Here is a 13,681-nt window from a genome sequence, read left to right as displayed (position 1 = left end):
CGGCTGTGGGCAGCTGGGGAAGATGGGCCTGATTGCAGGCTGGACCTAGGGACCGTACCCGTGCACGAATTTCATGTGCTGGGCCTCTAGTAGATTATAAAAATGCACCAGATTTATGGATATTTATTTTGTATCTGCTACTTTACTGAATTCATTTATCAGTTTTAGTAGTTTTTTGGTAGAATCTTTAGGTTTCTATCTATACAGTATCATGTCATCTGCAAATAATTACAGTTTACTTCTTTCTTTCCAATTTGGATGCCTTTTATTTCTTCTTGTCTGATTATTGTCGCTAGGACTTTCACTATGTTGAATAAGAATGGTGAAAGCAGACATCCATCTTGTTCCTGATCTTAAGGGAAACACTTTTAGTTTTTGCTTGTTAACTATGGCTGTGGGTTTGTCATATATGGCCTTTATTATGTTGAGGTATGTTCCCTCTATTCCCCTTTGCTGAGAGATTTTATCATGAATGTGTGCTGGATTTTATAATTTTGTTTATAGATGTATCAAATTTATTGATTTGTGGATATTATACCAATCTTGCTTCCTTGGAATAAATCCCATTTGATCATGGTGTATGATCTTTTTAATATATTTCTGGATCTGGTTTGCTAATATTTTGTTGAGGATTTTAGCATTTATCAGGAATCTTGGCCTATAATCTTCTTTCTTTGTAGTGTCTTTTCTGATTTTGGCATTAGGATAATACTAGCCTCATAAAATGAGCATTGGAAATTTTGCCTCCTCTTGAATTTTTTGGAATGTTTGGTAAAATTCACTTGTGAAGTCATCCAGCCCAGGGCTTTTGTTTGTTGTGAGTTTTTTTTTTAATTACTGCTTCAATTTCATTAGTTGTAATGGGTCTATTCAGATTTTCTGATTCTTCCTGATTCAGTTTGGAAGACTGTATGTTTCTATGAATTTATCCTTTCATTCAGATTGTGCAATTTGTTGACATATAGTTGTTTGTAATATTTTCTTACAATCCTTTGTGTTTCTTTGGTATCAGTTGTTACTTCTCTTTCATTTCTGATTTTACCAGTTGGATCCTCTGTTTTTTTTTCTTGATGAGTCTTGTTTAAGGTTTGTCAATCTTGTGTATCTCTTCAAAGAACCAGCTCTTGGTTTCATTGATCTTTTGTATTGTTTTTTTTTTTAACCCTCTTTTGTTTATTTCTGCTTTGATCTTTATTATTTTCTTTACTCACTTTGGGCTTTGTTTATTGTTTCATTTCTTGTTTCTTAAGTGTAAACTTAGACCATTTACTTGAGATTTTTCTTATTTTTTGAGATAGGCCTGTAGTGCTATGATGTTTCCTTTTGGGAATGCTTTAGGTGTCCCCAATAGATTTTGGATTGTTGTGTTTTCATTTGTTTCTGGGTATCTTTTGATTTTTTCCTTGATCTCATTGTGAACCCATTCATTGTTTAATAACATGTTATTTAGCCTCCATAGCTTTGTGTTTTGCATTTTTTTCTTGTGATTGATTTCTTGTTTCATACCTTACTGATAACTCCAATTTCAATTCAATGCCACAAGTTTCTTCTCATTATTGAGAAACCTGGCTCCCATTATCATCAATGTATTTACATAATTGTTTAATCCTTTGTATGTAGCCAGCTTCTGACCTTGTTATGCTGTTCCTGCTTTTGTACTCCAACATCATCTTCAACTGGACTCTTACTACCAGCTGTAGCCAGGCTGCCCCTGCTACCTGGTTTCAACACTGTCTTTATGGGGCTCCATTACTGAGTTGCCCAGGCTGCCTTTTCTGCCCAGTTCCAATGTCATCCTCCTGAAAAACCACCATTATGGATGGGGTCTGCCCAATGACTTTTGGATTGAAGAAGGAGAGAAAAAAGCAAGGAAGAAAGAAGAATGAAGACTTGAAAAATTATGGATTAAAATAAATAGCAGGGATTTGAAATATCATTAAAGTTAGGATTCATGTGAATGGTTTGCTATTTATTGTTCACTAGTTTCTTTTAAGTTTCGTATTAAAATCTACTTTAACAGAAAATTAGCACAATCCCTTATTTAAAATAGAATTATATAGACTTAAAGTATTATTTAAAAAGCATAATGAAAATGGTTGCAGGTAATCTGCATTTGTCATATGAAGTCACACATACAAGTATATGTACACCTAAATACAACAGATAAATGCAGACTTCCACTATGAATATCTTAAAGGTAAGTATAGCATAAATAAATTGCCTGAATTGCTTCTTGTATGTTATGGTATTTAAATTCTATGTGTCTAAGTTTCCCCAAAGTCCTTAGAATAATGACCAATCCTTAGTAAACAGTATCTTTATTATTGCTATTATTATTTTATTGTCATATCTCTTTTTCTTTTTTTATATATTTTTTTAAGTTTCTTTATTGATTAAGGTATTACATATGTGTCCTTATCCCCCCATTACCCCTCCCCCCACCCCTCCATGCATGCCCTTACCCCCCTGTTGTCTGTGTCCATTGGTTAGGCTTATATGTATGCATACAAGTCCTTTGGTTGATCTCTCCCCCTTAGCCCCTCCCTCCCCTACCTCCCCTCTGATGTTTGATGGTCTGATTGATGCTTCTCTGTCTCTGGATCTGTTTTTGTTCATCAGTTTATGTTGTTCATTGTATTCCATAAATGAGTAAGATATTGTGATATTTATCTTTCTCTGACTGGCTTATTTCACTTAGCATAATGCTCTCCAGTTCCATCCATGCTGTTGCAAATGGTAAGAATTCCTTCTTTTTTACCACAGTGTAGTATTCCATTGTGTAGATGTACCACAGTTTTTTAATCCACTCAGCTGCTGATGGGCACTTAGGCTGTTTCCAAATCTTAGCTATGGTGAATTGTGCTGCTATGAACATACGGGTGCATAAATCCTTTTTGATTGGTGTTTCTAGTTTCTTGGGATATATTCCTAGAAGTAGGATTACTGGGTTCCATTTTTAGTTTTTTGAGGAAACTCCATACTGTTCTCCACAATGCCAAGAAATCTATGGCATTTCTATACACCAATAGTGAACTTACAGAAAGAGAGACTAAAAAAGCAATCCCATTTACCATTGCACCAAAAAAATTAAGATGCCTAGGAATAAACTTAACTAAGGAGGTAAAAGACCTATATGTGGAAAACTACAGGACACTGAAAAAAGAGATAGAGGAAGACATAAACAGATGGAAGGACATACCATGCTCATGGATTGGTAGAATCAACATCATTAAAATGTCCATACTACCCAAAGCAATCTATAGGTTCAATGCACTCCCCATTAAAATACCAGCGGCATATTTCACAGACCTATAACGAACTTTCCAAAAATTCATCTGGAATAAAAAAGACCCCGAATAGCTGCAGCAATCCTGAGAAAGAAGAACAAAGTAGGTGGGATCTCAACACCAAATATCAAGCTGTATTACAAAGCCACTGTTCTCAAAATAGCTTCGTACTGGCACAAGAACAGATATATAGATCAATGGAATAGAATAGAGAACCCAGAAATCGATCCAAACCACTATGCTCAATTAATATTGGACAAAGAAGGCATGAACATACAATGGAGTCAAGACAGTCTCTTCAATAAATGGTGTTGGGAAAATTGGACAGATACATGCAAAAAAATGAGAATAGACCACCAATTTACACCATACACAAAAATAAACTCAAAATGGATAAAGGACTTAAACATAAGACGGGAAACCTTAAAAATACTAGAGAAATCCACAGGCAGCAAAATCTCAGACATATGCCGAAGCAGTTTCTTCACTGATACCACTCCTAGGGCAATGGAAACTAAAGAGAAAATAACAAATGGAACTACATCAAAATAAAAAGCTTTTGCACAGCAAAAGAAACCATCAATAAAACAACAAGAAAGCCCATTGCATGGGAGTATATATTTGCCAATGTTATCACTGATAAGGGTTTAATCTTCAACATTTACAGGGAACTCATACAACTTAACAAAAGAAGATAAACAACCCAATCAAAAAATGGGCAATGGGGGAGAAACTAAGATGGAGGCATAGGTAAACACCAGAAATTGCTGCCTCGCACAACCACTTCAAAAATACAACCAAAAGACAAAACGGACATCATCTAGAACCACAGGAAGGCTGGCCGAGTGGAAATTCTACAACTAGAAGGAAAGAGAAAAGCACACTGAGACTCAGAGGAGGTGCGGAAGTGCAGAGGTATGGAGGCGCACTCGGCAAGGGCTGGCAACTGAGGACACGGCTGTCTTTTTGAATCAGGAGGGAGTCACAAGCCCCCGACTGCTCTGAACTCCAGTTCTGGGTGAGTCTCTTGGGACCCAGATTCATACAGGGAGAAACTGGACTGTCTGGCAGCGGGCAGAACTCGGAACTCGAGGCGGCTTTCTCTCAAAGGTGCTTGCAGTGATTACCGGGACACTGAGACGCGGGGCCCCTTAGGGCAGGGCTGAGGATCAGCCATAGCTGCTTGCTCCACCCTGTTGATTCCCTGAGACCCTGCCCCACCCAAGCTGCGGCAGAGGCTTTTGTATACGAATGCCCTGGCCCTTTGCAACCTGAAAATTACCTAACAAACTGCAGCTGGGCCAGACAGACCCAGAACTTCCAAGAGAAGGCCCAAGGCCCCACAGCAGCTTGCATTGCTTTACAGTTGGGCCTCATCTGGGCACCTCCAAACCCCAAACAAGGAAGGGGAATCTGCAGATCTCTTCGTAGCTCCTGCTGGGTAGCCTCAGGCAGAGGCTAAATTAGCATCTCCTTAGATCCAAGAGTCAGTGTACCCAGTGGTCAGAGTGGGACCATCCAGATTACAACTCCTCAGATCCATAAGGGACACACTCAGGGGGCAGACTCAGTGAGCACCAAAGCCCCACTGAAGCAAATCTTGCCTCAGAAGGGTGTCTTCAGCACAGAAGTTCTCACATCTATCAACAAGTGAATCTAAAAATCAAGTGAATAAATAATCTGATGAACAGAATAAACTGGTGATTATAATAGAATCAGGGGCATAGTAAGGGAGTGGACTAACTATTCTTGGAGGGGGGGGAAGGTGGGGGGGATGTGGGAAGAGACTGGACAAAAATCGTGCACCTATGGATGAGGACAGTGGGGGAGGGTGAGGGCAGAGGTTTGGGGGGGGGGGGGACCGGGTGGAGGGGAGCTATGGGGGGGGGGGGGGGAGAAAAACAACTGTAACAATCTGAACAATAAAGATTTAATTATTTAAAAAAAAATGGGCAATGGACCTAAATAGATACTTTTTGAAAGAAGACAGAAGGAAGGCCAAGAGACATATAAAAACATGCTCAAAGTCACTAATTATCAGAGAGATGCAAATCAAAACAAGAAAGACAGTCAGTTACCTACAAGGGAGTACCCATACGACTGTCAGCTGATTTCTCAACAGAAACTTTGCAAGCCAGAAGAAAGACAGTCAGTTACCTACAAGGGAGTACCCATACGACTGTCAGCTGATTTCTCAACAGAAACTTTGCAGGCCAGAAGGGAGTGGCAAGAAATATTCAAAGTGATGAATAGCAAGAACCTACAACCAAGATTACTTTATCCAGCAAAGCTATCATTCAGAATTGAAGGTCAGATAAAGAGCTTCACAGATAAACACCCAACCGGAAAAGCAAAACGAAAAAAGAATCCAAAAATATGAAGATAGTGTAAGGAGCCTCTGGGACAGCTTCAAGCGCACCAACATCCGAATTATAGGGGTGCCCGAAGAAGAGAGAGAGCAAGATATTGAAAACCTATTTGAAGAAATAATGACAGAAAACTTCCCCCACCTGGTGAAAGAAATAGACTTCCAAGTCCAGGAAGCTCAGAGAACCCCAAACAAAAGGAATCCAAAGAGGACCACACCAAGACACATCATAATTAAAATGCCAAGAGCAAAAGACAAAGAGAGAATCCTAAGAGCAGCAAGAGAAAGACAGTCAGACAGCTGATTCTCACAGCCAATTGGCCTGGAGGTCAATTCCTCCCAGTGATACCTACAACAATCAAGGCTTAACTACAACAAGACTGTGCACAAAGCCCACAAGGGGGTGCACCAAGAGTGTCCACCTCAGGTAATTGGGGAGGCTGAGCCACTGGGCCCTATAGGACATCTAGCACAGAAAGCCACTCTATCAACACAGGGAAGCATAAAAAATGCGGAGACCAAGAAACAGGTCACAAATGACAGAAATGGAGGAAAGCAAACGACTGGATACAGAGTTCAAAACCACACTTTTAAGGTTTTTCAAGAACTTTCTAGAAACCACCGAAAAATTTAGTAAGACCCTCAAAAAGACTGGTGAGACCGCCGATAAATGTAGTGAGATCCTCAAGAAATCTAGTGAGACTATCGAGGGTATGAAAAAGGACCAACTAAAAATTAAGCATACACTGACTGAAATAAAGGACATTATGCAGAGTTCCAACAGCAGACTAGAGGATCACAAGAATCAAGTCAAAGATTTGAAATATGAAGAAGCAAAAAACACCCAACCGGAAAAGCAAAACGAAAAAAGAATCCAAAAATATGAAGATAGTGTAAGGAGCCTCTGGGACAGCTTCAAGCGTACCAACATCCGAATTATAGGGGTGCCCGAAGAAGAGAGAGAGCAAGATATTGAAAACCTATTTGAAGAAATAATGACAGAAAACTTCCCCCACCTGGTGAAAGAAATAGACTTCCAAGTCCAGGAAGCTCAGAGAACCCCAAACAAAAGGAATCCAAAGAGGACCACACCAAGACACATCATAATTAAAATGCCAAGAGCAAAAGACAAAGAGAGCATCCTAAAAGCAGCAAGAGAAAGACAGTCAGTTACCTACAAGGGAGTACCCATACGACTGTCAGCTGATTTCTCAACAGAAACTTTGCAGGCCAGAAGGGAGTGGCAAGAAATATTCAAAGTGATGAATACCAAGAACCTACAACCAAGATTACTTTATCCAGCAAAGCTATCATTCAGAATTGAAGGTCAGATAAAGAGCTTCACAGATAAGGAAAAGCTAAAGGAGTTCATCACCGCCAAACCAGTATTATATGAAATGCTGAAAGGTATCCTTTAAGAAGAGGAAGAAGAAGAAAAAGGTAAAGATACAAATTATGAACAACAAATACACATCTATCAACAAGTGAATCTAAAAATCAAGTGAATAAATAATCTGATGAACAGAATAAACTGGTGATTATAATAGAATCAGGGGCATAGTAAGGGAGTGGACTAACTATTCTTGGGGGGGGGGGAAAGGTGGGGGGGTTGTGGGAAGAGACTGGACAAAAATCGTGCACCTATGGATGAGGACAGTGGGGGAGGGTGAGGGCAGAGGTTTGGGGGGGGGGACCGGGTGGAGGGGAGCTATGGGGGGGGGGGGGGGGGAAACAACTGTAATAATCTGAACAATAAAGATTTAATTATTTAAAAAAAAATGGGCAATGGACCTAAATAGATACTTTTTGAAAGAAGACAGAAGGAAGGCCAAGAGACATATAAAAACATGCTCAAAGTCACTAATTATCAGAGAGATGCAAATCAAAACAACAATGGGGTACCATCTCACACCTGTCAGAATGGCTATCATCAACAAATCAACGAATGACAAGTGCTGGCGAGGTTGCAGAGAAAAAGGAACCCTCGTACACTGCTGGTGGGAATGCAGACTGGTGCAGCCACTGTGGAGAACAGTATGTCTCTTTTTTTGATAAATATTTGTCATTTATGTAAGTTTTTACTGTTACATCTCTAACTTCTTTAAAAGTTGCCCTAACAAACCTGCTCTAAACTTCATTTACAACATTTCTTTTTCTATATGAATTGGTGATTAAATTGTTCTCCTTCTCCGTCTCCTGTACAGACATTCTGTTAGCAGTTAGTTACTTAAGCTATTCCCCATTCCCCTATAACTCTGCTCTGTTTTCACCCTTTTTATTCTGTTGTTCTTAAATGACTTACTCAAGTTCTGGGGGCTTTTCAGAATGTAGAATTTCTGAACCCAAACAATTTGTTTCAGGCTCTGGACTTTGCTGTGTGACCTTGTGAGAAAGTTGCTCAACTAACCTGAGCCCCAGGTTTCTTAAACTATAAAATGGAAGTAGGTACTGTTATCTCATAGGGCTATTATATAGTTTAAATGAGAATAATTTGATAAAGCACTTAGCATGGTGCTCAAAAAAAGTTAGCTATTTTTATGTTATCATTATGATACCAAATTGGGGGGCCTTCTCTACTTTAATTTTCTTTTCTCTCTTGGATGTCTTTCTTCCGCTTCTTAAGTATTTGCTGTAATGCTGAGAAAAGTAGATACATGCTGTTTCATACATGTTAGAGTGTATTAAAATTTTGGATGTTTTAAAGTGGTATAATTAGTTTAGGATTATGGAATCCAAGAAAAACAACTACTGGGAGTCTGTATAATATTTTTAAGAGCATGGAATCTGGAGCTGGACTGCTTGGCTTTGAATCCTAGTTCTTCCACTTACTAGTTGTGGAACTTTAGACAAGTTACTTAACCTCCCAGTACATCAGTTTCCTCATTGGCAAAGTGGGGATAATAATAAAATACTTATTTCATAAGGCAGTTGTGAGGATTATTTAAGTTAAAATATGTTAAAGTACTCAGAGTGGTACTTTAGTAAGTACTGTATACATGTTAGCTATTCAACTACTGGTCAGTAATGGCCTTTCCTTGAGCATAGAGGTTTTTCTGTGACCACAAAAAAATTGTTTTTATTTCCTCTTATATAGATATTCTTTATCGTTATATGTAGGAAGTTGAATATTTGTGATAATACAATTATATTATTTGTCTAATTTTTTTTTGCTTATTCATTCCAATATGATAAGATTGATTGTGGTGTGGGAGAGACCTTTCCTCTTTAGCCGCTATCCACATGACCAAGTGAGACGGGTTGAACCAAAGCACGTTACCAATGTGATTCACTGGAGGATGTCTAGATGGCTGGGAAGCAGTGATGGATGCCTCACCTTTCCTCCATGTGACTCATATGTTTAAAGAGCCATGGAAAACTAAGTCAATCAAACATTTTGGCTCAGTTCATTTTGTTTGTAGCATAAAATCTCACATACTCTCTTAAATCACTGATGCTTTATCCCCTAGCTGATTAGTGCACCTGAGGTTAGAGTGTTGTGTTTTAAACTTGGAGAAACTAGCAAAACAGATTTTTAAAAATGGGTGTCACAATATTTTGGCATAATACCTATTTCTTCAAAAGTATTTTGTTAGTTTTAGATAATTTGGGCCAATACAGATTAGGATTTGGATATAATTGTTCTTTAAAACATAGATTATAATTAACATCTGTTCATATTTTTCTTAGAGGCAGCATGGTATGGTATAAAGAACATTCATTCATTAAACAGATATCTATTAAGCTTCCAATACATGCCAGCCAACTGTGCTGGGTGAAGAGAAAGTATGCGCGCACACACACATAGTCGTTCCACACCACAGATGAAAATATATTTCTTCTCTTATTACTTCATCTGGTGGGGAGATATATTAATCTAAAAATTCTATAAATAAAAAAATAATTATAACTGGGGTAAGATCATGGTGTGGAAAGAATGTATCTTAGGAGAAATCTATTTAAGAGAGGCCAAGGAAGACCTCCTGGCACTTGAGCTGACATCTGAAGAATGACCAGGAGATAACACTGCAGAGGTGTTGGAGAGTGAAGGAAGGAGACAATTTCAGACAGGGGAATAGTGTATGCAAAACTTTAAATTTGTGGCCTTTCATGAATGTGATAGGCTCTGAATAAGGAACTACTGAAATGTCAAGAGTAAGGCAAAATGATGTAGTCAGACATGCATATTGAATAAAGCCACTCAAAGTAATTTGTTCAGAGGTTAGATGGGCTAGTGAGAATTTGGAAAGATCAGTTAGGAAACTATTGCAATAGTCTTGACAGAAAATGCTAGAAGGATGTACAGGGTGATGGCAGTGGAACTGGAAAGAAACAAATGGATTGTTTAGTCTTTGTTTGTTTAGGATGAAATAGAGAACTATAATAATTTTGGCCTTTATATAGAATAATGTCCCCATATTGGTGCTAGAATTAGGTAATTTGACAGGAAGGTAAACAAAATCACTAAATTATACCAATATAGTGATTTTTAAAAATAATAATGTCTTTTCATGTTCACATATCTGGACATATTTAATCTTTTCATTTTCCAAACAGCTATGTATAAGTAGTCACTTAGGTATGGAAATAATACAATTTGCACATGGTAATACTTATACTTTGGCTTTGTTTTTACACAGAAATTGAACAGAATTTTCCAATGAACATTTATTGAAGCATTTACTGTGTGCCAGATAATAAAGGATTTTAGTTAATGATCTGTAAATTTGTACTTTTTTCCATATACCGCATATAATCGTATATAACATGTATGATAATTCTGAAAAAATGTAAACTATTTCAACTTAGTTTTAAATAGCTTATAAGTTAAAAGTATTACAATGTAAGAGGAAAAAGAAGTTAAGTTATTTAGTTCTTGAATACTGTGTGGCAAATGCCCTAAATGTTTTATCCTGTTAGCCTTTTCACCCTGCTTCCCCCCTGTGTCCCCAAAATAATTGATTATCCATCTAAGATTGTACAAGCATTGCAGCAAAAAAGGCAGAAAACAATGGACAAAGATAATGAAATTTCACATTTTGCCCTGCCTTTTTCAAGCCAACCTAAGTTAAGAAAACTTCACATAAAAACCTTTGAAATTTCATCATGGGTTTTGTGAGAGGGGAAAGTTGACCTAGAAGCACTTGACTTATAACTTGGCGGCTACTGAAAGGCTAGCCTCATAATTCAGTGGTCCAGTGACAGCTCTGCCTATAAACCCAGGTCTTCATTTCACTGACATTTTCAGGTTTAGTCTCCTTGAAAATGCTAACAAAAGTGAAGCATATAATTTCTCTGCTTGGGAGAGTAGTGGTGATGTTTATGGAACCATTTGCTGTCTCAGGGGTAATCTCCGGATAATTTGGATTAACCTTATCAGGTCTCTAGATACTATATTACCCAGGGTGGATGATCTCCAGAGTAACCTTTCCATATCTTAAAGTTTTTACCCTGACACCATGTTGTATCAAAAAACATTCAAAAGAAATTCATCGAAAATTACCCAACCAGGCTTACTTCAACCCTTTTGGTTTGAAGTGGCCATCGTCCAGGCAAGAAAACATAATATCTCCTGTGAATAATTCTCATTAGACAGTGGGACATCCTAACATTTTCTGTTTCCTTTTTCACAAGACAGTTGTTATGTATCAAAGGGCCACTCTTCTCATATTTGTTCAGGTTTTGAAATTGATAATTTGGCAGGAGGAGGAATGCTTGTTACTTTTTCTGCTGGTAGAAAGAGTTTGCTTAAAGGAGTGAAGAATTTTCCCCAAGGAAGAATTTGTTTTTTGGATTGGCAACAGAAAGAATCTTTCATTTGTATTGACTGCTTTTAAAAAATCGAAAATCTATTGTTTATGTTAATAATAATAATTTATTAGTATCATAAAGTCAGAGCTTAAAGTGCCAGTGCAAAGCTATGAATTTCACTGTCTCAAAACTAAACAAATTGCTAGACAAGGCAGTTGAAGAGGAGGGAGCGAGTGGCGGGGTCGGGGGTGGGGGTCGGGGGATGGGGGCTGGACTGGCGTGCTCTCCGCGCAGCCTCGGGACGTTATTGCGCTTTGAACGGCTGTTTTGGGAAGGCTATTGCCTAGAAAAAAAGATGTTTGGTTTTCACAACCCAAAGATATACCGAAGTATAGAAGGCTGCTGTATTTGCAGAGCTAAGTCCTCCAGTTCTCGATTCACGGATAGTAAACGCTATGAGAAGGATTTCCAGAGCTGTTTTGGGTTGCATGAGACACGTTCAGGAGACATCTGTAATAAGAAATTGCCAGCAGGATAAAAAACAACAACACTGGAATCACGTGGTAAATGCAAGGGCAGGACCCAGCCTGAAGACTACACTGAAACCAAAGAAAGTGAAAACTCTATCTGGAAACAGGATAAAAAGCAACCAGATCAGCAAACTACAGAAGGAATTTAAACGTCATAATTCTGATGCTCACAGTACCACCTCAAGTGCCTCCCCAGCTCAGTCTCCTTGTTACAGTAACCAGTCAGATGATGGCTCAGATACAGAGGTGGCTTCGGGCTCCAGCCTTTTTAGATTTCACGTACTGGAAAAGACAGAAAATATGTTGTGGGATTATCTATAAAGGCCGCTTTGGGGAAGTCCCCATTGACACGCACCTCTTCAAAGCCTTGCTGCAGCAACGAGAAGGCGGCTGGCTGCCGAGAAGCTGGAGGAGCCCGGCCCAGAGCCTCTGCCCATCTCCACCCAGGAGTGGTGACTGAGGTGTATGTAGAAGGGGAATAGGAAATGATTGAAATTTTAGAAAAAAAACACCCAAAACACAGCAACAAAATGACCTTCCTGTTTTTCACTTGGATACCTGCTATTCTGCCAAAAGATAATTTCTAGAGTAGTTCTGAATGGGTTATTTCTCCTTCCTCTTCCACAAGTCCCACCAACTCTGAAGCCAGTGTCTAGCTTACTAAAAGGAAAAAAAGATGTGTACATAATATTTAAGTGGAAGTTAAGGCTCAGCATAAATTTTTGTCAGGTAATTCTTAATATCTGGAGTTTTCTTTATTTCCTTTTATTTTTTTAGTTGAAGTTTAAGAGGAAAGTACCATTGTTCAAATTTGAACTATAATAGTTTGTATATTCAACATTTGAAGTATATTCTATTTTGTTGTACTCTTTTTTCAAAGTGTATTCAAGTACGTTTTCTGAAATATAGAAATTTATCTTGCATTTTGGTCTCTGGTGATATTTTTAACAATATTCAAAAGCTAGTATAGAGACATCATTTTAGTTAAGAATAGAAGTCCTATTTCTCCTTTCCAACTAAAGAAATCCTACTTCTGTTTTTTTCTTTATATTAATATTTGGCAAATTACTGCATGTTGTCACTTCCTTTCTAATTATTATCCTGAACTATGGTGTTCTAGTTACCATAATGAATTTACTATTTTAATGTTGACCACACTTAAAGAATTTATATTTTAAATCAAGACCATTTGCTTCTCAATCATACTTTCTGAAGGTTAGGAAGAACAAGTAATATTCTGGCTCTTTTACACATGAGGAACTGGAGGTCCAGAGGGATTACAGGAGTTTCCAAATTTCACACTGGACTAGGTCGTGTGACTCTACATCTTAATGCTCTTTCTATTACAAAGAAAAGTTGTCTATTTTTACATCTTTTAGAAATTTAAATAAACTGATACTTAATATTTTGTGGCCTTTAATTGTGCATTTCATCAGATACTACTTAGATTGACAAAGATTTTTTTTAACAGCTCCCTTTGTAATCTTTTTATAAAATCTTTTCCATAAACATACCTAATGGCACTTTTTAATAAAAGCTCAAAAAAACCCTCAAAAAAGCCTCACACAAAACACTAAACAAATTGAAAAATAAAGTAAGTTACCACTTGTAATGGTATGAGAAGTTGAGCCCAGGTGATTCACTGCAGTTTTTCTGAAAAGTCTTTATCCAATTTCAATAGTTGAAACTGGTGGAGCAGAGCAGGGATTGCTGATAAAGCAATGTCATATGTTATGGTTAAAGTACTT

The 13,681-nt window shown here is 37.9% G+C and overlaps 1 protein-coding gene and 1 pseudogene across 1 annotated transcript in view; both read left to right on the top strand.

Moving 5' to 3' along the window:
• The window catches only part of XKR9 (XK related 9), a 61,320-nt gene extending 59,372 nt beyond the window's left edge, over positions 1-1,948 (top strand). The window contains exon 3 of the mRNA XM_070392057.1: positions 1,621-1,948. Within this exon, the coding sequence (XP_070248158.1) occupies positions 1,621-1,631 (11 nt within the window). The 3' untranslated portion in view covers positions 1,632-1,948. The remainder of the gene's footprint in view (positions 1-1,620) is intronic.
• Positions 1,949-11,758: 9,810 nt separating this feature from the next.
• LOC138993275 (SIN3-HDAC complex-associated factor pseudogene) lies at positions 11,759-12,389 on the top strand (annotated as a pseudogene).
• The last annotated feature ends 1,292 nt before the right edge of the window (positions 12,390-13,681 follow it).

The sequence above is a fragment of the Myotis yumanensis genome, unplaced genomic scaffold, assembly GCF_028538775.1.
Source record: "Myotis yumanensis isolate MYYU_CA2020_CCGP unplaced genomic scaffold, mMyoYum1.0.hap1 SCAF_15, whole genome shotgun sequence".
Classification (NCBI taxonomy): domain Eukaryota; kingdom Metazoa; phylum Chordata; class Mammalia; order Chiroptera; family Vespertilionidae; genus Myotis; species Myotis yumanensis.
The sequence above is the reverse complement of the archived record's forward strand: the minus strand, read 5'-3'. Positions and strand labels throughout refer to the sequence as shown.